The sequence below is a fragment of the Leptosomus discolor genome, chromosome Z (assembly GCF_034619465.1).
Source record: "Leptosomus discolor isolate bLepDis1 chromosome Z, bLepDis1.hap2, whole genome shotgun sequence".
In the NCBI taxonomy this organism is placed as follows: Eukaryota; Metazoa; Chordata; class Aves; order Leptosomiformes; family Leptosomidae; genus Leptosomus; species Leptosomus discolor.
In genome coordinates, this window is record NC_141419.1 from 66860843 (window position 1) to 66888041 (window position 27199).

Sequence of the window (27199 nt, forward strand, 5' to 3'; positions counted from 1 at the left end):
GAATTTAAAGGAAAATACCAAAACCAACAACAAAACAAAACACAACCACACCACACCCCCCAGTATCCCAAGCAAAACCGTGCTGTACTTTGGCATAATAGTGTACGTGCTGGAATTGCTTTTCACTCTCTCATGTGTTACACGGCAACAGCAACAAGGTCTTGAGGTCATGAACAAATTTCGAGCCCTCCCAGCCCCGAGATTGCCCCGTGCAGGCCCCAGGCTTAACTCCCCGACTCTCTCCGGGAGCTCCGGGTCGTCCCTCAGCTTCTCTCCGACGCCGACGCCCCCCTGCCACAACCCGGCTAACGATTTACGACCCTCCCACGAGAGTTTCCCGTCCGCAGCCGGTTTCATCGAACCCGGGCCTCAGCGCGTCGCCTGGCAACCACAAACTGCAGCCAGACGCATGCGCCCTTCCACCCTCATGTAACTTCCGGCTTCTCCCGGTCGCGTCCGGGTTGTGCCGCGTTCCCGCCGAGCGGGCAGGTCTTCGCGCGCCGCGGGGAAACTTTTCCTGCAGCGGCGCCACTGGGCGAGGCTCGTGCGCGCGGGGAGGACGCGCGACCCCGCCATTGCTGCCCTCGCGCCCGGTCGGGCGGCATGGCCGGCGCCGGCGGGCGGGGCCGCGGCCGCCGCTTTGTCCCGGGCGCCGGGTGGCGGCCGGCGGGTAGGCGCTGAGCAGCGGGCGGGCATGGCCTCCCCGCCGCCCGGCGGCGAGCAGCGGGCTCTGCGGGAGCGGGTGGCGGCGCTGGAGGCGGACCTGGGCTCCTGCCGCGGGCAGCTGGAGCGGGCGCAGCGCCGGCTGCGCCGCACCGAGCGCCTCTACCGCGAGGCGCGGGAGGGCAGCGAGGCGCTGAGGAGACAGGTAGGCCCCCGCCCTGGGAACCGGCTCCCCCGCCCGTCTCTCCCCCGCTGGGCCGGGACGGACAGGCCAGCACCCGGCCCCAGCGCTGTCAGGCATCCCCGCCGCCGTGGCACCCGACCGGATGCCCCTCGGCGAGCCGCCTCCGCCCGGGCTGAGCTTACGGGACCCCCGGGTCCCGCGCCTCCCGGAGCCCGCCAGGCTCTCTTGGCCTGCGGGGCCTCAGCGATCAGAGAAAGTGCTGGGGCTGCTGGCTGGAGCCTGCTGTCCCGAGCCTGCGATCAGCGTCTGGCCCGACAGGCTGCGGGGCCGGGGGAGAATGATAAAGCACAGCTGGTTTCGCAGTCAGAAGATAAAAACACGTTTAGCAGAAGGAAAGAAACTCAGTAAACAAGGTCAGGTAAGGGAGGAGTGAAAGAACTGTCGCACAAATGCTTATGCCAGAACAGAGAAGTTTCATAAATGCCACCATTCGTCACCACAGAACAGTGGTTATTGCTTGAAATCCAGCTTTTCAGGGTGTGAGTCTTAAGAATAACCTTGGTTAAGTTTTTCTTTTTCCTCCCAAGTGCTCGCCTTTATTATTCTGAGCAGAAATTATGTTAATCTTTATGCTGACCATTGCAAATAGAAAATTGTCTCCTGCCAAACAAAGATCAATTGAAGTGCCTATGATGCAATTGCGTTTTGTTTGAATTATAGAATATGAAATAGCTAAAATGTAGCGTTGTGTTCTGTAACACGCTGTTTTGCTTTCAGGTTGAAGAGCTCACTAAGGAACTCCGTAACAGGAAGGAGAAAGTTACGTCTAGTGTGGAAGTACAGACAGAGGACTATGCTGCATGGTTACAAGCAGGTAGAGCGGGTGGTGGTTGCTTGAACAGGCATCTAGAACAGTATCTTATTTTGAAATTTTTTTAATACAAAGGACATTTCAAGTGTATATCCTTAGCTGCACTGAGCTCAGTAACCTGACATTATCTTTCGGACCATTTCATATTTATTCAAGCCATTCGTTTTATAACAGAATAAAATGTAGTACGGACTGTAGCAGGATTCATGCCATAGTAATCCGTTATATAGTAATCTAATACATTAAACACATACATGTTTTTCCAATTTTTAAAGTACACTAAAACAAGACATAATTTGTTCAGTAAGAGTAGAATAAATTCAAAGCAGAGGCAGTACCTAATCATTGATTTTCATTGAACTATTTACATGCATAAATTTCCAGTTTAAGATTTAGGATCCTTAAACTGCATTGTGTAAAATAGTGCTTTGCTAACTTACGCAACTTCAATTTTTTTTTTCCCCCTACAGACTATTACTACTATGAAAATTATTACAATCACACTGATAATCAAGACTGTGCATCTGAACTGCCAGTGCAGCACAATCATGGGACTGAAGGCACTGAGCATAATTCCACAGAAGAATTGCAGACAGATGTTAATATTCCTTTACGGATAGATAGCACCAAAGTTGCTGAAGGTGGAGAAGAGGAAAATTTCATCCAGAATTCACAGGTTATAGAACTGTTTGGGGGTTTACCAATTTTGAAGTCAGCGCTCTTATTAAATATTTCATTTCATTTAGAAGATGGCTTTTGGTCTTGATGTCATTGTATGAAATGATTTTTTGTGATAGTCTGATGCTGATGATAGCAGACAACATCTTTGTGCTTTGAAACTGGTTCTTTTTGTAGTATGTTACAAGTGTAACATCCTCTAGATTTGCTTGTTTGTTTCTTTTTAAAAAAAGGCGCTTTCTAAAACATATGTCCTAGGTAGCCTGGAAGTGTGGCAATTTTTTATCAGTGGAGTATGGTCATGCTGACTTTCTTAGTGTACTGTGTTGATTATTTTGTTCCTCCATTGGTATAAAGAGGCAACATATAAAAAAAAAGATGTTGTGGGGTATTGTTTATTTTGTTGTGGGTTTTTTTTACCTGGTATCCAGCGTTCTCTTAGATCACTCGCTTCATCTCACTCACTTAACTGATTTTGTGCCTTAGTATCTAGCAACTGAAATGGAATGGAGAGCAGAAATTTGTTTTAGGAATGTACTGAAAGGTATTTTCACTGTGTATGTTTTTGATATGAACCACATTTGAGTAAAAGTTGGGGAAAACAAAAGGCCCAGGATGAAGTCTTGGTCCCATTGAAATTATGAGTAAACTACATCGAGATTTTTGCCTTCTTGTTTAACAATTCTTGAAACAATTGAAAGTCCATAGAGTACTAATTTGTTTTATGTAGAATAGAGTGTTGTAAAATGCTAAAGAACCAAGGAGGTTCTCTTCAGAAGAAAATTTAATTTCTTAATTTCTGGTATCAGGAAGCAGAAGATACTTCAGTAGCAGAGAGTTCTTTGGCAGAGAGCTTGCGAGCTGCTGCAGAAGCTGCTGTTTCACAAACCGGATTTATTTACGATGAAAATACAGGACTGTATTATGATCATAGCACTGGGTTCTACTATAATTCGGTAAGGATTGTTTTCAAAACCCTTGGCATTTTTTCTATATTGCAAAAGTTATAGTAGTAAAAGTTGATATGAGCGAAGAACTAAGATCCAAGCTGACTTTATGATTTAAAAAACATGTAACTGAAGATGAATAGTAATGGAAATTTGTTAATTAGTTGTCAAATGATTTCAGTCAAGTTAAAGATATGCTAAGATATAAATTTAGATTGTCATTCAGTTCTTTTTGATGTCTCCTAGATCTTTAACTTGATTGACATTGTAGAAATTTTATACTATAAAGCTGCTTTGTAACTTTCAAAATTAACAGCTTGGGCTAAAAGATGACTTGTTTAGGAAAAGACAAGATGGCTGAACTAAGTCAGTGGCTTCTCCACAGTGAAAAGCGTGTTGAGAGAAAATAAACAAAATCCTTGTACTTATACTTGAGTGCTGTTACTAACTAGTTAGATGTCACAGGAAAGAAAAAACTTTGAAAAAAGATGTCAGACAGTGGATCAAAATTTCATGATGGTTAATTTCTGCTATATGTTTTTCATAAGAAAGCTTTTGGGGAGGTTTTCTTTTTGTCCTATGAAGCATGTGTATATGTACATTCATATATAGATAGGTATATACACTGTCACAAATCCCAGTGGAACTACTCTGCTGAAAACAGAAGTTCTGTTTGCAGCATTACATTCATGTCAGTTTAGGAAAAAAAAAAAAAGGTGCATGTGGTACACAAAACTTACTTGCTTTGTTTTCAGGGACACTTCTGGACTTATTATCTAAAGTCTTAAATGATACCATTGGCTTTGACGTAGTTCGTGGATATAGTTAGATACATAAATGTTTGGGTCATCATGTATAGATAACATTTTATGGTACAACTACAGAAAATAATATATTTTCTTGTCCAGTAATTGTTTAGAATTACAGGAAATGTTCTTGTATTTGGTTTACTGGCCTTTGTGAGAAGAGGTCAGGGGCTGCCTGGACACAGCTGGTTCCACTGTAGGACACAGCTGAGCCTATCAGAGAAGCTCATGGTGCTTGTGTGAAAGCATGTTTAAGAAAGGGCAAAGCACTTACAGTGGAGTGTGTGTGCAGGGTGTGTGTGTGGAAAAACAACGCTGCAAACGCCAAGGTCAAAGAAGAAGGAGCGGAATGTTCTCCAGGCCCTGGAGCAGGCAGTTCCCTTCAGTCCATGGAAGAGGGCCACGCTGGAGTAGGTATTCACACTGCAGTCTGTGGAGGACCCAACACTAGAGCAGCTCCTTAAGGAGCTGTGGCCCATGAAGAGCCCATGCCAGAGCAGGTTCCCCTCGCAGGAGCTGTGGCTTTTGGAGGACCCACACTGGAGCAGTTCTTGAAGGACTGCAGACCATGGCAAGGACCCATGCTGGACAGGGGAAAAGTGTGAGGGGGAGAGAGCAGCAGAGAGGAACTGTTATGAACTGACAGCAGCCCCCAACGTCTTACCTCCCTGCACTGCTCAGACTTTCTCTCAGCAAGAGAAGTAGAGGTGTTGGCAATGAGGGAGTGAAGTAGAGCTTGGGAAAAAAGGGTTGGGGAGAGGTGTTTTGTCTTTGTTCCTCATCTTCCAGCGCTCTTTTAACTGGCAATAAATTAAATTTATTTTCACCAAGTCAAATCTAGCTTGTGCATGATGGTAATCTCCCTGTCTGTATCTTGACCTCTAAGCTTTTCATCTTATTTTCTCCCCCAGTCTTGTTGAGGAGGGGGGTTGAGAGCAGCTGGATGGTACCTGGTAGCCAGCCAGGGTCAAGCCACCACATTTCTTTAGTATGTTTATTTTTTTTTAACTTAGTATGTGGTACTTTATTAACTAGGTGCTTCTTTTAACAATGTGTTTATTGAAGTGATGATAACATTGTTCTTTGTTTCTTATAAAGGAAAACCAACTGTATTATGATCCAGCAACTGGAATATATTACTACTGTGATGTGGAAAGCGGACGGTACCAGTTTCATTCACGAGTGGATCTGCAGTCTTACCAGGCCTCTGGTGCTCAGCACAGCAAGGATAAAAAAGGGAAAAAGAAGAGAAAAGAACCAGAGCGGATTACTGCAAATGAGTATAAGGTAACTTTAGAGCTGACAGCTAGAAAATGCAAAAGCTGGGTTTTTTTCATGATGCAATTTATGGGTTGTGGAGTTTGGTTATATTTAGAGGATGTATGCTTATTTTCTGAAGGTTTCAAACATCTTTAAACTATGTACAGCACATTGCTAACATGTAGTTAGCATTCAAATAATTTTCCCATTGAGTGATTAAGGACGAAACTAAACTTGGATCCCCTCACTTTTTTTTAATGTTATTTTATTGTAATACAACTGTATAGATGCCTAAAATGGAGTGTCAGTGAAGGTCTCTGATTAGCAAGCACACTTGAATGAATTCAGGGTACTGTGTGGACTGGACTTATATCAGAAATTCAGTGTTACCTCAATGTCTTGATTTTGGGGTTTTGTATTTTCAGGGGGTTTGGTGTTTATTTTGTTTGGATTTTTTTTTAAATTAATGTGATAAATCCAAAAAATGACTGAAGAGTTTGAAAACGACATATACACGCACCCTACACCTTCTCTGTGACTCTATATTCCAAAGCTAATTCCATTGACATTTTGCTGTATCTCTACCATCATTTGGGGTTGATGAAATGTCAGTGAAGTTCTAATTCTTTGCATATTATGCTGTCCTATTGGTACTTTATTTGGCCAACACATTTTTGTTGTTTGTAGTGTGTGGATAAGCTCTACATCGTAATAAATGCCCATTGCAATTAACTTGTATTTTAAGTTACAAAAAACCATAACTTCCTTTCTGTTGTTCTTGAGTGCTAAGAAAGCATGCTATATAGTACACAGTTACTGCCTTGAAAAGCATTTTCTCCTAAACACCAGAAGTTCTCTTGTAACACAGCTATTAAACCGCCAAGAATCATTTTCTTAATGAACACTATTATTGATGTTGAATCAAATTTGTGTACTTCATTCTGCAAGTATACCCAAGATTTAATTGAATGTATTGCTTTCTTTAGTTTTTAGTGCTCCTTAGTTTGCATTTTTTAAAGCTATTGCTTTAGCCGTTGCATAATTTCATTATGTAGGCCTCAGTCAAGCTGATTGGTTGAAATCTGAAATAATTATGTTAGTGTACAGATACTGTTATGTAATAGTTATGTAGCATCAGTACAGAGTGTAAAAAATTTTGTGTCAGGAGTGAGGTCTTCTGAAAGATTTGAAAATAGAAACTGTTTACATTAAGAACCAGTGAAGGTAGGTTAAATGGATAGTGGTAGTTGATCAGTTACAGATTTTATAAATCGATTGTGGCTAATGTGAGAATTTCTACTCTTTGGGAAAATTTCATGTGAATCATTCCCTTCTGAAAGCTTGAGGTGGATACTTAGCAACACTAAGTATAATGATCCTTTAGACTTGAGAGGGGAGGTAGTGCAGTTGAAGCTAGGAGTTTTACTAGCATCCCAGTTCTGGGCATGCTGCTGCTGCAACTGCTGAATTAGTATTCTGACACTCTCAAAAGGCATTGTTAATACAGAACTTTATTTATCATGTGTCAGGAAAGCATCATGGAAAGCTTGTAGGAATAAGCCTTTATCATATAGTGCAATCAGTAAATGTCTTAAATTTAGTTCTGTGATGAACTGTTACATATTGACCTAAATCAACAAGTGTATTTATGAAAGTTCTGTGGCATATGTTGCTCTGACCTAACAAATAATGTTGACTACATTTTGGGATCCCGTCACAATCCGCTTCTGTCATCTGATTATACTAGAAATAGCTATTTGTCTTTAGCTTATTTTATATTGATAAAATACTTTTATATAGATGGTCTTGTTTTTCTGTGAAGCTTGCAGAGTCACAAGGTAGGAGGTAAACATCCACTTCTGGTGTGTTTTATTGATACTGAACGGAGTACTTTGCTTTATTTGTGAATTAATTTGCTTGACCAACAAGACAACAGGAAAGACATTTAAAGCATGCTCTCTAGTGCACAGACCTTTGCATCTGTGAACAGTAAGTGAAGGTTAGTGTCTCAGCAAGAATCAAGGCCTCTTCTGTTTTTTTTTAAAAACGATAAAGGGAGAATACAAAGTGAAACTTAAAACAATTATTCTGCACTTTAAACTTCAAAAAGAATGCCTTTTTGTCAGTGCAGTTTTATGCAAATACAGTTAGATTTAGAAAAAAACAAGCACCTTACTGTCATATTTTACATAGCTGAGTTAAAATGCTTCATTCTTATCATGTGGTTCTTAATCATATAAGAAATTTGTTCATCAGTTTAAAAAAATACATTAGAATAAAAAAAATCAAGATTTATTAGAATAAAATACTTTAGATTTTCCTGTTCTAAAACTGAAAAAAATAGTTTATAAGCTGCACAATCCAGTTCATAGATGCCTGGTATTTCTTGGCAACATTATTGTTGTTTAGTCTGGTATTGGTAAAGGCACTATTTAGTTCATGCTAGTTATTGTTTTATTTACACCCTAAAACAAACGTAAAAATGTCTGGGTTTAAGTAGAACTTTGTAATTGAACTGTTGTCTGCTGAAATGCTTTTCTGTGCACTTATGCCCAGCCTTCTCCCTTTTTCCTTCCATTCCCTCTTCCACTCTTGACAAAAAAAAAAAAAAACGAAGTTAAAATAAAACATGTCCCTGAATACCCATTAAATTATTAAAGTTGCAAAAATTATTTTGAAGATTAGTACTTCATTATTGCTTTTCTCAATTGGTTATTGTGCTGCTAGCCTGAAAAATGCCTCCAAACATTACCTAGGTTCTTGACCAAAGTAGGTTTTACTTTACTTTCTACAGCCATTACAAGTAGGAAAATGGTTTGGTTTATTGCCTGGTCTGTGGATCACTAACAGTGGTAAACAAAGCAATACCAGGGTCTAATTCTGAGAATGTCATACATGCAATAAACATTATTATTCCTGGGTGAAGATGAGGTGTTTTGCAAGAATATGCATGTGAAGCGGGGGAAGACAGTGAGCGGTAGTTTTAGAAGCTCAAGTACACAAAACACAAGGATTAAAGGTAAACAAGTATTGATAGATATTTAGTATTACTTAAAAATTGCCAAATAAAAGAAATAAGGAAATCTAGCACCTGCATGTATAGATTATCACAGCAGGTATTTCTGCATAGATGGTACTGGTAGCTATATAGTTTTTACAAAAATTGCATGCGATTTTTGGATTACTTATGCTATTTAAACCAAAGTTAGTATCTTGTTAATCTAAAAAAGATCGTGACTGGGCCAATCTCTGTTTCTGGTCACAGGAGTGCTTTTTAGTTGAGGTTTAGTTTGTAGCTGTTGTGAAGCTGTTGATGTGCTCAGCTATCTTACCTATAGTATTCACTTAGAAATAGTGAGATGGGATTCCTAACACTACAGAAATGGCAAGCGTATCCACAAATATTGCAGCGTTCTTGAAAAAGCAATGTAAATGTGAGAATCGAAAGAAGAAAATAAGTCTGTTAAAATATTATTGTATTTTTAGAAAATACTAGTGAGCATCTGCTAAAATAAATGTACTTCTAATTGCAAAAAGACAGTGGAGGGGAATGGACGCGTTTAGTATCTCCTGAGGAATTTACCTGATTTATAGAAGAACTTTCTTTAAAGAGATTCTTTTCAGTCACTAAACTTCTATATTGTAAATAATTTTCTTTTGACTTGTGAAACTAAGCATGCTGCCCACATGCTTGCTTTTAATAGATGATCAGGAATTTTATTTGCCAGGATGAAGTATTAGATTGCTTCTGTGCAGCTTGCGTAAAAGGATTGGTGGAATACTTTGGAACTTTCAGGCATATAGTTCAGTTCTCTTTGCAGTGGTAAGCCAAAAAAAAAAAAGTGGGGCAAGAAATACCATATTATGTCTTGTACAAGAAAAACCTTTAAATAAGTAAATTTGGAAAAGTTCTTTAAAAAAAATAAAACCAGCAAGGTGGCATAAATGATAATGTGATCCCTGGCCCAATATCTAGATCCAGTGCTTCCATACAGGTTGGAGGATAGACTGTGGGCAATAGTGATCCTGTAGTTCTACTGCTGGATTGTGGCCATTAGAAATACGTAGCAAAATTTAGATGCGGGGTCTGACATATGCCGTTTTTCTCCAGAAATTATTTTTACAGTTTATTCTTAAAGTACTGTCTAATAAGTTTTCTTTCAGTGTGGTGCTCTGAATTAACTTCGGCCATATTCTTTTCCATTATAGACACATCCTAGCTACTTCTGTAGGGGAGACAAGGCTTTTGTAGTAGTATTTCCCATAGACCTCTTGAAGCAGTGATTTTTATTTTTTTATCACATGTAGTTTACTTTTTGCTGATATTCGTCCCATCTTTAGGTACGTCAGTTGACAGAAACCATGGCTAATCTGAAGATTTCTTCTTTTGGATTGGCAGCTTCTGGTGAAGGTAGAGTTGAGACACCAAACACATTAGTCCATGGATGTTTACCTTTAACCTTGATATTTTAATGAAAGGAAAAATAATATCAAGTAGTTGATGTTTAGATACCTATTTTCCTAAAGGTATTAATAAGTTTTGAAGCTGTTTGATCAAAATCAGTCCATCTACAAAGTAACTTTGAAATATATTTGAAACACTGTATAAGTAAAACATCTGAAGAAAACTTTGATGGCATTCTAGAACACTTGGGAAGAAACATATTTAGCATCACTATATTAACGTAGAGTGTCCTGACTAAACAAACTACATGTTCTTTAGGTAAGGCAAATTTATGTTTCCGGTATTTAAAAGCTGTGCACCAGTGTATAACGTAGCTTCTTTATGATATAGGAAGAGCTTTACTCTTTTTCTGGCTTTTGCATTGGAAATTCAACTATTGTGTAGGGTGGAAGACAGTAAGTGAAGTACTTATGAAATGCTGCTAACAAGTGAAAGCTTAGTCATCTGAGTAAAACAGCTATTTTAAACCGTTTCAAATGTTTCTTTAGTAAAATACTGAATTTCAGATTAATATTTCTAATTGAGAGAGTCAGTGCTAAAGATCTAATATTCAGCCCTTTAGGGAGAGCATTGAGTACCCATGATTCCATTAAGCCACCTATTGAACTTCTAGCAGACCAAGAAGGAACAGACTACACATTTCTGAAACATTCTGTTTGTACATATTTCACAGAATCACAGAATGGTAGGAGTCGGAAGGGACCTCTGGAGATCTAGTCCAACTCTTGATGTAGAAAACAGTAGTTTAAAAAGTGCATTTCTTAGAATTAAGCTAATTATGCTCACAGTGATTTTAAAATTCTAATTTGTAGGCATGCTGAAGAATTGCATGAAAATGCATGTCGATCAGGCATAATACAGAAAAATGTGAAGTTTTGAAAGACGAAAATGTCTTGCTCTGTCACAGAAAAGCAAAAAGTATAGTTAAATGCTTAAAACAGTTTGAATTTTTTATTAAAAGCACTTCAGCAATGTGCGATCACTCACGTATATTTTGTAAGTAGCCCAGTCTACACTTCAGCAGGTCGTTGTAATCAGTATTTTGTGGCCTACTCTTTATAAAGGAAAACTATCAATTCTAGTCATATGAACATGACTTGTAGTTCTTTTAAGACTGCTCCTGATAGGATACATAAAAATCCTGATTTCACTTGCACCTTTGGCTGTCTCTGTCAGGGTTGCAGAAATATGAACTGACTCAACCCTGTAGTTAAGACATAGTTTATTACAGGTCAGATTCATCCCACCTCTCAACTTTACTCATGCTTAGTGAGAGAAAAGCTGGAGATCATGTGGTGATACCCAGTAAATAAAAGGTTTTTCAGAGCTGAATCACATAGAGGCAATCTGTGTCCAACATACGGCTGTTGGGGTAGGTCTACTGACTATTTATATATATGAGGCAAAGCAACACACAAAGGAATGTATGTGCCTAATATGGATATAATGAGCATGTACTTGCATACTTTGTGTGTTCTATCGTGAGTTTGGGAGCAAGAGTTAAATATCTTGCCATTGAGAAATGGAGAGCATTGCTAGTATTTGTCAGGTCATTCGGAATGATACTTACTGACTCTTCTGTTTACTGCCAGTTCCTGTTGTGTTTTGGTTTTTTTTTTTTAAGCTGTGGCTATATGGAGGCAAGGTATTAGGTGCTGTTTGCACAGTTAACTTTCATACATGCTACATGTGTTCTGTGTTAGTACTAGTAGTCGTATATAATGGAAAAGGATTTTTGCAGCACAAGTGAAGACCCCCTCAAATGCTTTAAGAATACATGCAGCATCCCCAGGCTTAATGTTTAGACATCATCAAGATGTGTATTTTAATACAGATCTGTGCAATCATAAAGTGCTCAATTTCCATCTTTAGGTATGCAATTTTAAAATCCTCAATTTTGTACAAGTATTTCTAAATGCAAGGCTTATGTTTTTATCAGTACTTAACTATTTAGTTTATTTGCTTTCTTAACAGTTGATTATAGTAATAGTGGAAAAAATAAACTGATGAGAACAAGCTTAATGGTCATATTGGCAGAATGTATGCACAGAATCCTTGGTCTCTCTGTGTTTTTTAAAATTCCTTTTTTCAACCCAGAACAGAGAGTCTCCTCTTCAGTAGCCAGGCTTTGAAACAGCACCTTTTTATTTTCTAATTTAGACTATCTGAAGTGATGCCGAAACCAAGTATCACTGGATTCATGGTGGAGAAAGAGCTGAATGGTTGGAGCACTATACTCGGCATCAGTGCATCACAGTCATCTGTTGCTTTGTTTCAGTTGTGATTTGAGCGGACCATTTAGTTTCTCTGTTTTCAGATTAGATTAGTAAAACTTTGGTAGCTCACAGCATTATGGGAAGAAATACATTTAGGATTGCAGAGCACCTTGGTATCTATCTAATATCCATGCCAAACATAGACAAAGGTAAATAGACTGGAAAAGATAATTCATAAAAGCAAAAATCAGAGTTGCCAAAAAGTTTTCTAATGGAATTAATGTGTCTGACATGTATAGTCTTGCTTTTGGCAGGGACAACCAGGATCTCAGGCCCAGCCAGCACGGGTTCATGAAGGGCAGGTCCTGTTTAACCAACCTGATCTCCTTCTATGACCAGGTGACCTGCCTAGTCGATGAGGGGAAGGCTGTGGATGTCATCTACCTGGACTTTCGTAAAGCTTTTGTTACAATCTCCCACAGCATTCTCCTAGGAAAGCTGGCAGCTCATGGCCTAGACAGGTGCGCTCGGCGCTGCGTAAAAAGCTGGCTGGGCGGCCGAGCACAGAGAGTGGTGGTGAATGGAGTTCAATCCAGCTGGCGGCCGGTCACAGGCGGTGTCCCCCAGGGCTCAGTTTTGGGGGCAGTCTTGTTTAATATATTTATTGATGATCTGGAGGAGGGGATTGAGTGCTCCCTCAGTAAGTTTGCAGATGACATTAAACTGGGTGGGAGTGTTGGTCTGCTTGAGGGTAGGAAGGCTCTGCAGAAGGACCTGGACAGGCTGGATCGATGGGCTGAGGCCAGTTGTGTGAGGTTTAACAAGGCCAAGTGCCGGGTCCTGCACTTGGGTCACAACAACCCCAGGCAGCGCTACAGGCTTGGGGAGGAGTGGCTGGAAAGCTGCCCAGCAGAAAAGAACCTGGGGGTGCTGGTCGACAGCCAGCTGAACATGAGCCAGCAGTGTGCCCAGGTGGCCAAGAAGGCCAACAGCACCCTGGCCTGTATCAGCAATAGTGTGGCCAGCAGGAGCAGGGAGGTGATCGTGCCCCTGCACTGGGCACTGGTGAGGCCGCACCTCGAATACTGTGTGTGGTTTTGGGCCCCTCACTGCAAGAAGGACATTGAGATGCTGGAGCGTGTCCAGAGAAGGGCAACGAAGCTGGTGAAGGGTCTGGAGAACAGGTCTGATGAGGAGCGGCTGAGGGAACTGGGGCTGTTCAGCCTGGAGAAGAGGAGGCTGAGGGGAGACCTTATTGCTCTCTACAACTGCCTGAAAGGAGGTTGTAGTGAGGTGGGGGTTGGTCTTTTCTCCCACGTAACAAGTGATAGGACAAGAGGAAATGGCCTCAAGTTGCACCAGGGGACATTTAGATTGGACATTAGGAAAATTTATTTACTGAAAGAGTGGTCAAGCATTGGAACAGGCTGCCCGGGGAAGTGGTGGAGTCACTGTCCCTGGAGGTGTTAAAAAAACGTGTTGATGTGGCACTTCGGGACATGGTTTAGTGGGCATGGGGGTATTAGTTCAACGGTTGGGCTTGATGATCTCAGAGATCTATCTCAACCTAATGATTCTATGATTCTATAATCACTTATTTAAAAGAAACAACATTAGGCAGTGACCATGCGATCCTGTTCATTCCTAGTTCCAATACTTAGAGGATGCAAGGAGGAGGGCTAGTGCAGTGTAGAGAAGCCCTAAACAAACTGATAGTCCTTCAGAAAAAGCATTAAGTCTTTTAAAATTTGCTGATTATTCCTGGGAATCTGCTGTCTTATTGAAAGTGTTTTAAAAGTACACTGTAAAGTCTTATCCAGCTTGACTGCTGGGCTGAGAGGAATTCTTGTGTTTGTTTTACAGCTGTGCCACTGACAAGATTTTACAGTTCTGAGAAGTGAGAGTGCTTTAATTTCCCTGATGTTAATATTCACATTAATTCATGTATCTTGAAATGTAAAATGCTCTGTACAAAAACTTACTGAAAAAAAACAAGGATGTTTTTTATTTTTAACTGCTGTGTTGCAGTATTTGGTGCCGTTCAGGGCAACTGAATGCATTCATTTTGAATCCAAGATGGCAAATAACTTAAAATCCGAGATGTTTTTTATTTATCTTTTTGAAGCCATTTGTGTTCCCCCTGGTCATCTGGGCTACTTGATTGAGAATTACATTTTCAAGGTACTCTGTTAAAATTAGTATGAAACTTTAGATTTCTTGGTTAAAAAAAAATGTTGATTTTTTTTTTCTGCTGATTAAGTCAAGTGACAATGGAAGAATCTGAATTATCTAATCTGTCTGGTATTCAATGGAGAAATTTATTGCCGTAGAAAATGGATTCTCAGTAGAACTGTTCCACGTAGCATAAATTAAACATAAGTTCCCTGAAGTATCTCGAGGAAAGGATTTGTTAATGTTGCAATTTTGAAAGGAGGAAGAACAGGTCATTAGGCAAGCAAGCGAGCATGGGTGGGCATTCCAGATATTCTGGACCATTGTGGAAAAAAATGAGAAGATAAAAACAGGAGGAAGATATGATGAAGATCAATTAAAGAACTTTTAAACAAGTTGCAAGAATTGAGTAAGAGAGGGACAGAAGTGTCATAAAAGCAAAACTGGAAAATATTCAAGATGCTGTTGTACAAGTTTGAAAGTGAGGACAAGGATCTTGAGCTTTGTTGTGAGCAAAGAGGAAGGAATAAGTGAAGTTTAGAAGAGGAGTGCAGTCACATTTTTCCAAGTAGAAGATGGTCTCAATCATATCTAATAGGATATGAAAATGTTTCTACTGAAATGTTCTGTTGACTGCATGTGCAAAACTTTGGGAAACTTAACAATTTTTTAATAGTTATAAAAATAATTCTTCCTAGTGAAGAATTTACTTCCAGGCTGACAGGAGACTTTAAAATAACTCAATCTGTAAAGAATGTAACATTCTATAACTCCCCTCCAGGATTTGGACACAGAAGAGCAGAAATCATCTAACAGTCTGAGTTGCTTTTCCACTACTGAGCAAGTAAGTTCTACTGAAGAGGAGGAGTCCCCGAATATAAGAAAGAAGACTAAAATAGACACAAAACCACGAAACAGTTTAACAGCCAAAGAATCGATTTCTACAGACAGTTTGAATTCACATTCACGCAAAAGTACACCAGATACTGCAGCATATACGGATGACAGTAGAACGGCAGACACAGAGAGTGAGCCAGAAGAAGGTGAAATTACAGATTCTGAGCGTGAAGCCTACAGCAGTGCGGATGAAGTAACAAGTGAAGAAACTGCTGATTCAGAAGACTCAGAAAATGAAGGTGAATTATTGTGGCTTTTATGTATGATATTATTGTATTTTTTGAGGAGCCCATTAAGAACAAACTACAAGAAAACAGTTTAAATAATTAAAAAAAAAAAGAGCATGTGTCTTGAGATACTTTGAATTAAAAAGTGCTGTATGTTACCAGTATTTTTTTCCTTTTGTTTGCTTGCACAGTAGCCAGAAGTAAGTAGTGGTGATTTTGTAAAAGCTGTTTAGGGTTTTAATATTTTGTGTAGAAACCTGAGTGGTACAATAAAATGTGTTTAGATTAGGATATTGACAGGAGAAAAGAAAGTCTATTGCTATATAAAGGTTCCAGTACAGAACTCACAGTAATTCTGTGTATTAACTCTTTTCAATTAGTGTATAATATTTATGATACTGTGAATAAGCAGTCATGTATAATTCAATGTAAGATAAGTCCACTGTGGTGAAAAGAATGGATGTGGTGTACTGTTTTGTGTGTATTCCAGTGGCAACATGTAAGAAATAGGTATAGAGAGGAAACCTGTATATTGTTTTGTACCAAAGAAGGTGTTCTCCTAGGTCATTAAGACCTCCTCAAGAGTTGAATGGTTTCTTGGAGGAAAAAGAAAGTAACCTGTGAAAAGCTTAATGCAACCAGTTGGAACTATGTATATGGCAAGGATATTCCAAATCACAGGATGAAATGCAGCCTATAGAAGACTGTACTGCAGCCTGCGCTCTCCTCACAGTTAAAAATAGTCAGTTTGTTTCTTCTGTTTTCATTACTTACTCAGCTACTCAGATTCTAAGTGATTAATGCCATTCAAAATGTGCTTGCTTACCATCAAGCTTTCAGATTAAATTTCCCTCTCTTACTATTTAGTAATCAATTCTGCAGTAATAAAAACTGGAGACAGTTTTTCTCCTCCTGGTACCTTTTGAGCTAGTGTCTTCCCGTCTTACCACTTCTATTCGTAGCTGAGATCGTTGGAGACTGTTTTTGCAAATGTATGTCCAAGAACAGAATTCATACGGCTGTTAGAATATAATTACTTGACAGATACTGAGGCAAAGAAGCATGTGCATCTGTAGGTTCATCTATTATTTTTTCTTATCTCTATTGGTGCATAGAGCTAGTAAGAGTAAAAACTACAAAAAATACATTTGGCATAGAAATTATCAAATACAAATTTCTATATGCATTAGGTTTGTGATGTAGTGAACAAAAAGGTGTTGGCTTTTCTCAAAACCTATTCTAATCTGTTATGACTAATGGTCCATAAATTTATAATATGCTAGTAAATTCTGTGAATGTGTTTATATTTTATTGCTGTAACTAAACAGTTGTGCACATGTAAATAACCAGAATTGGTAAAACATTTTTAATACTTTGTGTGCAGTCAGAAAGCCTTTGAAACAGTAGTCTCATCAAAGTTTTCTCTCAGATGTGCTTATACATCTCTCTTTCTGAAAGTTGCCTAGGATTCAGACAGATAATGGCTGAATGTATATCAGTGGTTTGAAAGCTATGGACTATAGGGGTAAAACTGTTATTTTTTGGCAGTAACAATTTCTTCTTTTTTTTTTTTTTCAATAATTATAGATGAAGAAAAGATCTGGCCTCCTTGTATCAGAGTAATTGTAATAAGGTCACCAGTTCTACAGACTGGATCACTTTATATTATCACAGCTGTGAAACCTGCAACAATTGGAAGGTAAAACTGAATGGGATTTGTTATATGTATCTGAAACTGTAGCATACTTTGAAAGCTGTGGAAGCCACTCAGGATTGCTTGTCTGTACTCTTCATGCTTGTCCTCCTAGCATGCAGCAGTTTTAAGGTACTCTTGAGTTAGCTTAGCCTACAGTAAGAAGTTTAAGTCATGTCACGTAATGTCATGCCTGCTGTGATAACAGCATACGCAGTTAATGTAGCTCAGCAGTCATGAAAGTTAGTGATTAACTTGATCTTGTGTCTGAGTCCTAATGGTAGCTGCAAGTCATTCTCTGAAAACTTGTTTTCTACAAAGTAAGTAAACTTTTTTCTGGGCCACTGAGGTAACTTTTTCAGAAATGGAACAACACACTTCAGAAATTCAAGATCACAAGGAAGAATATCCTGAACTTCCTCACACATTGAAATTCCAGTAGGATTTGTTCATGGTTTTTAAATAATAAGCTGGGTTTTGTGCTAGCCTTTATGCATTCTTCTGGTTTGTTCATTGTGGATGATGAATTTAATGATGAATTAATGCTTTCATCTGTGCTTACTGAAAACGTCAGCCCGTTATCAGCATTAGATAAAAGCAGCTGAAAATGTGTTTTGATTTGCTGTTACAGCTGGAGTTTTCTAGGTACATTTATGTGAAGACTGACAGATGAGAACTCTGTTTGCAGTTTGCACATAGGTCCTGTGCTAGCCGCATTGCTGCTTCATGCCCTAGTATAAGAAACTAATACACAAATCCCTTCCTCCTACTGCAGTGTTTTTGACAAAAAAAACCTCAAAACTATACAGATTACTCTTTCATTGCTTGTATTACCTGCCTAGCGCTACCAAGAATTCAGCTTTATCATTGAAGACTGATGCAAAGATGCACTGAAGAGCCGTAAGGATGCAGAGTTCAGACTATTATTTACAGGTCTTGTATGAGTATAAAAGTTCAGATAAATATGTCATGTTTATAGCTAAAAAATTTAACAGTACAGTTTCATCATATATTCATTGCCTACTGTGCATAGTTTATAGATGGAAGAAGGGACCTGAAGCAACTCTTTAGATGGTGTATGTAGCAACACAGTTATTTACATCCGTAAAGCTCCGTAATAGCTCAGAAGTGAAACATGGTATTAAGGTATTCAACTGAAATATACCTTTTGTAAGCCACCTATTAGACATAGTTCTACTTTGTTGTGATTTATATATCAACTTGCCTTTCCAGAGAAAAAGATGCTGGACACACACTTCAGATTCCTGAAGTTGGAGTCAGTAAGGTAAGTTTTGTTTCTGTCTGCTGAAACATAGATCAGCATATGGATGAAGCTTTAGATTTTATAGCTTCAAATTTGCAAAATCTTACGTTAATTTTTTAAAAGAACTTTTAGAATGAGATGTGGGTTTAGCTACATTTGAAGTTAGAAAACGGAAAACATACAGTATTTTACTGAATGGGAATTTAACACAGTGTGATTTCAAAGTCTAGAAAAGCTAAATATTTTTTTAATTGGAGTTTTACTCCAATTGGACTGTTAATGCACAGTAAAAAAATTATACTTTGAATCTTGAATTTCTTAGTTATTGAACTTGAGGAAAACATTACTGTCTTACATACTAATGGTATATAAAATATTGGTATCGCCTAGTTAGAACTTCCATAGAATAATTTGGGTTGGAAGGGATCTTTAGAGGTCATCTAGTCCAAACACCCTGCCCCCCCCCCCCCTTAGCTAGATCAGGTTGCTCAGAGCCCCATCCAACCTCTCCTTGAATGTTTCAACAGAAGGGGCCTCCGCCACCTCTCTGGGCAACCTGTGCCAGTGCTTTACCACCCTTACGGTAAAGAACTTCATCCTAATACCCAATCTAAATCTGCCCGTTTCTAGTTTAAAACCGTTACCCCTCATCCTATCACTATGTGCCCTTGTAAACAGTCCCTCCCCACCTTTCCTGTAGGCCCCCCCCCAGGTACTGGAAGGCCACAGTAAGGTCTCCTCAGAGCCTTCTGTTCTCCAGGCTGAACAACCCCAGCTCTCTCAGCCTGTCCTCACAGGGGAGGCTCCAGCCCCCTGATCATTTTTGTGGCCCTCCTCTGGACCTGCTGAGCAAGTCCATGTCTGTCTTGTGGTGGGGGCCCCAGAGCTGAACATGGTAATGTGGATGGGGTCTCACGAGAGCAGAGGAGAGGGGGAGAACCACCTCCTTCAACCTGCTGGCCACACTGCTTATGATGCAGCCCAGGATGCCAGCTCATGTCCAGCTTTTCATCCACCCACACCCCCAAGTCCTTCTTGGCAGGGCTGCCCTCCGTCCTTTGTCATAAAGCAATTCAGTCCTTGCAGTTAAGCTCAGAGCAACAGGTTTTATTGTAGATTTTCTTCAAGGCAACTGTAAATATGTAAGTGATGTACAGGGAGCTGGAAAATTTAACAGTTTATTTCAGTGACAGATTGTAACGGAAAATTTTTCTTCTGGTTAGGAAAGATTAAAGATAAATTATGTGCTCTGTTTTGCTAACTACTTTAATGCAGATCATAAATATAGCACTTTATTAAAAGAAAATGTAGATTGACAAAGATATGTCATCCAAACAACGAAAAAATTGATAAAAACATCTGCAAATGCACGTATCTGAAATATGCTTTACTGTGTCTGTTCCAAATGATAGTTCTGATTAATCGGCTATTTACCATATTTCATACTGAACAATTTCCAAAGCAAATCTTTCCCTGCTATTAATGACTTTTTCAGGTATGTATTTGAAATTGGGTGTATATAGAAGCCAAAAGGCTTTTATTTTTCTGTAATGTTACCATTTTAGTACTTCATGGGTACCTGACATATATAAGAAGTTATTTCACTTTGCAGGTAAGGAGTAAAAGACAGGAAGATAAGTGATGTACCTGTAGAAACAAAAAGTTAACTACCAGGTTTTCCTCACTATTTATAGTTAATAGCTGTGGACCACTTTGGCATTTGATTTTCTTGAGTCTGAAGTGAGATTTTAAACAAATAACACTACCACCTGCAGATTTAGCATATTTAGAAGAAGTTTGGGTTCATTCTATTCAATAAAAGAGAGGTAGAAATTAAATTATCTATTGAATGAGCTAGTCAGTTTCCACCATTATGGGAGTATTCCTGTTGTAAATGCTAGCCAATCTACAAAATACTATTTTTATTTCTTTTTTTGTTACTGAATGTAGCAACTGCTACTGCTCAAAGATAAGAAGAGATTTGGTTTTAAATGAAAACTTTCTTCCCAGATTGACTCTTTGGGTTTTTTCTCCACTATAGTAAAAGGGATCTTTGCTCATCAAGTTTGAAACAGTCACTTTTTTAGACTTCTGGTTTTTACTGGGGGTCTTACTAGGCTGCAGAAGCTGATATTTTGGTTTGTTCAGTGGCCATTTTTGGAGGTAGAGTGTATCAATTTGAGTTTCGCCAGCAGTTGTGTTTTCTCTGTTCTGTGTGGGCAATAGAGCAATACCTGTATTTGGGAGCAATACCTATATGGAATTGCAACAACAAAACAAACAATTAAATTGCTAGTCTCAATATCAGAAAGGATATAAAAGGAACAGCAAATGATGGCTACTCATTGAGTCTGGGCATTAAGATGCAGGTGAAGATGAATTACGTGACACTTTTGTAAAAGCATGGCATATAGGGAGCTATTTCAGACATGAAAGACCAAGTAACCTGAAGCTGTAGGATGAAATCAGTTGGGTTTTTATAATTGAAAGAAAAAATTGAGTGCTATAGTACACCTTACAAGAAAAAAGGCTTTTGTTTCTGAGAACAGTTAAAGTGCTGTATTACCAAATCTTGCAGTCCTTCAAGTAAAACATACTTACCACATTGGAAGTATATACTTTTTCAGTACTGAATTAGTTTATAGTCAAAATAGTTATATAATTAATAGTATACTTTAGCTCATGCTGTTGTGGCCCATTCATTTACATTTCATATGGATGAAATCATACCGTGTAGAATACTCCATTAACTTAAGAGTACCAGAGCCACTCATTTAAAAAGCCTCAAAATATATTCTGAAATCTTACTTTAAAATAGCATAAAAATTGTGAAGTATTTGCTTAATAAGAACATTTCACTTAAGCTTCTATTTATCAGTTCCATGCAGAAGTATATTTTGACCACGATTTGCAAAATTATGTTCTTGTGGATCAAGGCAGTCAGAATGGAACAGTTGTTAACGGAAATCAGATTCTCCAGGTGAGTAACTTGTTACAATGCTGTGTATGTTGCAGAAAACTGTAGTCATGTGAACGTCTTAATTATGTTATGGCAAATCACTAACAACGTCATTGAATGGCTTCTTTCATATGTTGGTCTCTTCCTTGATTCCCTTCTGATTTTAGGGCCACTTACAATACTTGACGTTTGGTTTATATTAGGAAAAATTCACTATTGCAGTTGCTAGAGTGAGATACCCACTGTAGTTAAATACTTGCCTGCATTTGTGAGACCAAAATGAATTACTGACTTACGAGTGGTATTCTTGAGAGTTTGTGCCCTTCATTAGTAACTAATTAACTTGGCTGCCAAAACTTTCTTTTGCTGTAGCCTAAAACAAAATGCGATCCTTACGTCTTGGAGCATGGAGATGAAGTGAAGATTGGTGAAACTGTGCTTTCTTTTCATATACATCCTGGCAGTGATACTTGTGATGGATGTGAACCAGGACAAGTCAGAGCACATCTTCGCCTGGATAGGAAAAAGGAATCTTCTGGTTAGTCATGTTATCACAGGATATGTTTTTTTTATTATGGTTCTTTACTTTATAAATGTAATAATTACTTCTGTTATCTTACAATTTTCTTGTCAACTGGAAACAGTTCTACAATACATGATGATGTATTTTCTTCTTAGCATGTGTGTCTATGTGTAATGTTAGAACAAGAATTCTCACAGTTGTGTTATGTTTCAAAACATTGTTATATTATTAATTAGAAATTCAATCCTGTGTTTTTTCTTTTAGTTTGCCCAGCACTTAGCAAAGAAGAGAGAGAGTTAGTCAGAAGAAAAGCATTGAAACAAATACGGGTAAAATATGGTTTACAGGTGAGTTTACAATAGAAGTTGATTAAATGTTTGGAGTCTGCATCTACTTTGTGATTCCCATGTTAAGCCATAGACTTCAGTGAATAAGGAAAGTTTTCAAATGCCCTCAAACTTGAGCCTAGTAATTTAACTCAAGCTTGCCTTTTGTATACTAAATAATTACTTACAAACCTCCACAGAGAGAGATGATGGTAAGAGGGCATGAAAGCTCTGTTAAAAGTTGAGGAAAAGAAGATCCGTTCCAATGTGTACGAGATTCCTCATCCTTTTGAGGTTAAGATTTCTTAAGACATTTCTGTTTTTATTTCTGCAAATTGTTTGCACTAAATTGCAGTGCTGTCTTTTATTTGGAAAGGAAAAATAATGAGCAACTGAAAAAAACGATGAAAGGAAGAGGGAAATTTTTTAAGTTTTTATTTTAAGTCTGCTTTGCCATCTAAGAGTGCCAATATGAATGTACAGGCAATATAGTAAGTATTCAAGTTATGTCTGGTTTAGAGATTATTTTAACTATGATGTTACATCTAGCACTTGTACTAAGTATTTGTATAGGAAACAGAATGCTGTCATTCCTCTCATTCTTCAGCTACCAAAATAGTATTGATATGGAATCTATATGTATGCTTAGTTCTGTCATCTATTCTGAAGAAATAGTTGCTGAGGAACAGGCTAAATGTTTAAAGAAAAAACAAGTGGCAACCATATGGTTTTCTGCTTAATATAGAGAGATTGATTTTTTTATACCAAGAGAAGATTCAAGAGAATCTGTGAAATTAATGGATTTGGCAGTATCACATTACAGTATTACATGTGATGATGGCAGTAACATACCTTACAAGATACAGCTGTAAGGTTAGAAACGACTAAATGAGAACTACAGTTTTTTGTTATAAGATTTAGAATTAATGAAATAGGCTGAAGCTGCCTGCCTTTTGGAGGGAAGCATTGAAGTTATCAAAACCAAAGAATTTCAAGCCTGCTTTCTTTGTCTTGATGGAATTTAATCTTCTTATAAAGAACACAGAGTATGAAGACAACAAAGCAGTGAAGAATCCAAAGTACAAAGATAGAGCAGGAAAACGCAGAGAGACCATTGGAAGTGAAGGAACCTTCCAGAGAGATGATAGTCCAGCTTCTGTTCATATGTAAGTTTGCTTGGGGGTGGGGGTGTGAATCCTTTGTGTTCTTCTCTAGTGAATCTTTTAAAATTATGATGAAGTACATATCAATTAGTTACTAGGATACAGTTTGTTAGATTATGAATTACCTGTATATCATGTGAATTAGCTGTATATCATGTGTTAGGAGAGCTAGAAAACAGTAAGCTATTCTCGCTTCCCAGTTCACATGCTCTTTTTATTAACTCTTTAGCTTCCATACAGAATTCAACTTGGCAGTAAGGATGCTTAGATCACCTCCTTACCAACTCAAAAAATCAAGGAACTCCCCAGCTGCACACCTTCAACGTTGTCTGTTTTTCATGTGTCTCAATTTCTACTTTTCCTATCCAGTCCCAGTAATAGTACACATGCAAATTTTTCACCTAGTTTCTTTCACTATCAATATCCAGCCTATCATAGGACATACATTTACATACCTCTTAAATGACACTTAATCTTCCTCTTTATAATTATTCCTTTTGTTCTGTAGTTGTAGTTGGGGTGGGTTTTTTTAAGAAATATGAACTTGCAGGTTCTTGAAGTTAGTAAAAGGAAGTGTGAGACAATGAAATATATGCATTAGGTTGATTTGGTGGTGAGGTAGCAATACTGCCTTTTCCTTAAGTAGTCAATTCCCACCCATGCTGTAGCTTTTAACTCCTGAAGTAAGCAAGTAGCTCAGAAGGAGTTTTAAGAAAGTCGATATTGACCAGATGCTTCGTATGGCTTTGGTAACTGAAGATATTCATGAAAGAGTTTGCAAAAGGTAGCACTAGGGCCTTCTGGATAGCTCTTGATGGAGGTAGGAACAGCATAGTAGTTGAGCCCTGGTTTCTAAAGCAGCACATGCATGCACACTTTTGTCCTTCAGTATTTGAGTAGAGAGCATACTCTTGCTTACCAGTTACCTTAAACTTTCTTCAAAGCGAAATCAGCAACAGCAACAAAGGACATAAAATGTTAGAGAAGATGGGATGGAAGAAGGGGGAAGGCCTGGGCAAGGATGGTGGTGGCATGAAGGATCCGGTAGGTCTTCCTGATTTGTACTTGGAGCAAAGAGGAATAGAAATGTATTTGCAGTGAAAAATGTGTTAAGTTTAAGGCACTATTCACTAGAAAAATTTCAAAACCCTTGTTAGGAAGGAATAATCTCAGTAGGACTAATCTCAAGTAATTTTTTATGTGATTAATGAAGTATTTTGAAATTTTTCAATTATTTTGTCCAGTAGAAAATACCAGTAATGTCTCTCTGTGTGTTAGGAAACTAAACAAGGGAGGACAGGCAGCTTCTAGCCATTGAATTAATAATCTCATATTTGAATACAAAATCTGGAGGAAGACTGAAATACTTTTAAGTGATGTGAATTCAGGATGGGTTTATAATGGAGTTCTTCCATGTCTCTGAGGCTGTTGTGGCACAAAAATCAAGCAAGAAGACAGGCCATGAGAGAGGAAAAGCTGGTTGAAGTCACTGTAGCCACTGAGTTCTGAGCCTCTGTGGCAGCCATGTTAACCCCATTTTTGTCACCAGAGGCATGTTGTCTTCTGGCAGTAGTGCTGCTCAGAGCCACGCCATACCTTTTGTTGTCAAGCTACCCATCACAGGGATCATACACTATTCAGTCAGGAGTACTTCACAGTAATGTCAGTGGCAGGTGACACCATTCAGCACTCTAGATCATAGTTCTAGAGCTGGTGATTTGATACATCATTTTAATGGTACTTCAGATGTCCATGTATGGTCTAGGTGTTACAGCTTTAAAAAGAAGGACTTAGGGACACAGGGTAGAATTAGTATTATAAAATATGATTTAAGTACTTAAAATACCTAACTTGCAGTTACAACAATATTTAATGTATTTGGCAGATCCACCTTCAGTTACATAAGACACATGCAGGTTTGGGTACCAGTAGACCAGCCTCAATTGAAGATGTTCAGATCATCCAGAGCAAGAATAAGAAGAACTGGGATAAAGCAAGAGAAAGGTTTGCTGAAAACTTCCAAGAACCTAAATCACAAAGAGATACACCCAAGATTATGCCTTGGGTTAGAGGGACTGCAGAGTAAAGTATCAGGTCCCACAGCCCACAGCAGGGTAATTTGTGAGTGTAAATAGTGGGGAGAGAATTTATTTTTATTCTTTTTTTTTCTTTTGCTAAAGCAGAAGTTTGGTGATATGTAAAATACAGTTGTGGAAAAAATTATACAAGATTAACTATTATGTTAATTGGTTTTCTGTATTCTTCATGCTTTTATAAAAACACATTTTTAATAAATTAATGGAATTTAGAAGGCTATTTGAATTTTAAGTACTTGAAAGGGACTCTCGTCATGAGCAGGAAGTTTCTTCAATTGTGTTTTTAACACAATTCTTCATGGACAGTCAAACACACACCTGTTAAATTTAAATATGATACCTTTAACATTTGACAAGCGGTTTAAAAGCAAGCAGAAACAAACAAACAAAAAAAATCCCCCGGACACCTACCAACAGTATCATATTGCCATGTCCTCTCTTTACGTTCATTCATGATTACCATGAAACGCTCAGTAAGAGGCACACCACTCTTAAATTCATACAGTTCAGTACTAGTCATATGTCTCAGCTTAAGGGGGGGGACAACTTTTTAAATTATTCTCAGTACTGTTCAAATAAATACTGTACTCCATGAAATAAACTAGCAGCATTGGTGAAGAAAACAATGTTCAGAGACGGCTTGTAGCAAAATTTTCTTCTGTGAAGAACTTGAAATTTGTTTAATAAATGTGTATCATGCCTTTAAAGAGGAGGTATGTTTAAAGAACTGCTGTCTGTGTATTATTTATTACCTTCTTGTTCTGATACATCCATTGCTGGCAATGGAGTTTATGCCAGGGAGAAAAAAAACAGCCAACCGATTTTTGGTGGGGAAGGATTGCCAAACTGAAGCTAAAAGCTTGGTATTTATTGAATGTTCCTAAACACAATAAATCATTGTCAATTTAAGCAGTGTGCTTCTTGATACTGTCTTGTGCATATACTGGATAGGAGTGCTTTTCTGAACTGAGAAAAACTCAATCCCAGTTTAGTCCAGTTAGTTACAAATTCTGATACATGTCCAAGTAAAGGAGACCTGGTAGTCTCACCATCATTTTGGATCACACAGGCAACTGTCAAGCATTGTTGAGTAAAAAAACAAGGACAAGTTGCTACCTATTTATCTCAGTATTTTAGATGCTGCAGTGGCTTGACCCTAGCTGGGTGCCAGGTGCCCACCAAAGCTGCTCTATTACTCCCCCCTCCTCAGCTGGCCAGGTGAGAGGAAATGTAATGAAAGGCTCACGGGTCAAGATAAGGACAGGAAGATCACTTGGCAATTACCATCATGGGCAAAGCAGACTCGACTTAGGGAAATTTATTGCCAATCAAATCAGAGTAGAGCAATGAGCAATAAAAATGAAATCTTAAAACACCTTCCATTCACCTCTCCCTTCTTCCCAGGATCAACTTCGCTCCCAATTTTCTCTACCTCCTCCCTCCCCAGTGGTGCATGGGGATGGGGAAGGAGGGTTGCAGTCAGTTCATCATGTTGTCCCTCCTGCCCCTTCCTCCTCAGAGGGAGGACTCCTCACACTCTTCCCCTGCTCCAGCGTGGGGTCCCTCCCACAGGAGACAGTCCACGAACTTCTCCAACATGAGACCTTCCCACAAGCTACAGTTCATGAATTGCTCCAGCGTGGGTCCCCTCCACAGGGTGCAGTCCTTCAGGAACCAACTGCTCCACTGCGGGTCCCCCACAGGGTCACAGGTTCTGCCAGAAAACCTGCTGCAATGTGGGCTCCTCTCTGCAGGTCCTTCCAGGAGCCTACTCTAGCACTGGCTTCCC

General features: G+C 38.8%; 1 protein-coding gene across 1 annotated transcript; it reads left to right on the forward strand.

Moving 5' to 3' along the window:
* The first annotated feature begins 694 nt into the window (after positions 1-694).
* On the forward strand, positions 695-26111 carry AGGF1 (angiogenic factor with G-patch and FHA domains 1). The gene is made up of 14 exons (XM_086479642.1): positions 695-868; positions 1625-1721; positions 2189-2394; positions 3206-3352; positions 5248-5436; positions 15044-15398; positions 16974-17085; positions 18313-18364; positions 21222-21323; positions 21675-21840; positions 22090-22172; positions 23190-23317; positions 24259-24358; positions 25200-26111. Exons 1-14 carry the CDS (start codon positions 695-697, stop codon positions 25398-25400), a joined length of 2112 nt encoding a protein of 703 aa, XP_086335768.1. The 3' UTR covers positions 25401-26111.
* Positions 26112-27199: the final 1088 nt, after the last annotated feature.

Bases quoted from the DNA above. Each gene is read 5' to 3' on its own strand.
- AGGF1 (XM_086479642.1), top strand. From the start codon at position 695: ATGGCCTCCCCGCCGCCCGGCGGCGAGCAGCGGGCTCTGCGGGAGCGG. The intron at 5,437-15,043 runs GTAACTTTAGAG...ACTCCCCTCCAG, and splicing joins TTACTGCAAATGAGTATAAG to GATTTGGACACAGAAGAGCA. The intron at 22,173-23,189 runs GTGAGTTTACAA...CTTCTTATAAAG, and splicing joins GGGTAAAATATGGTTTACAG to AACACAGAGTATGAAGACAA.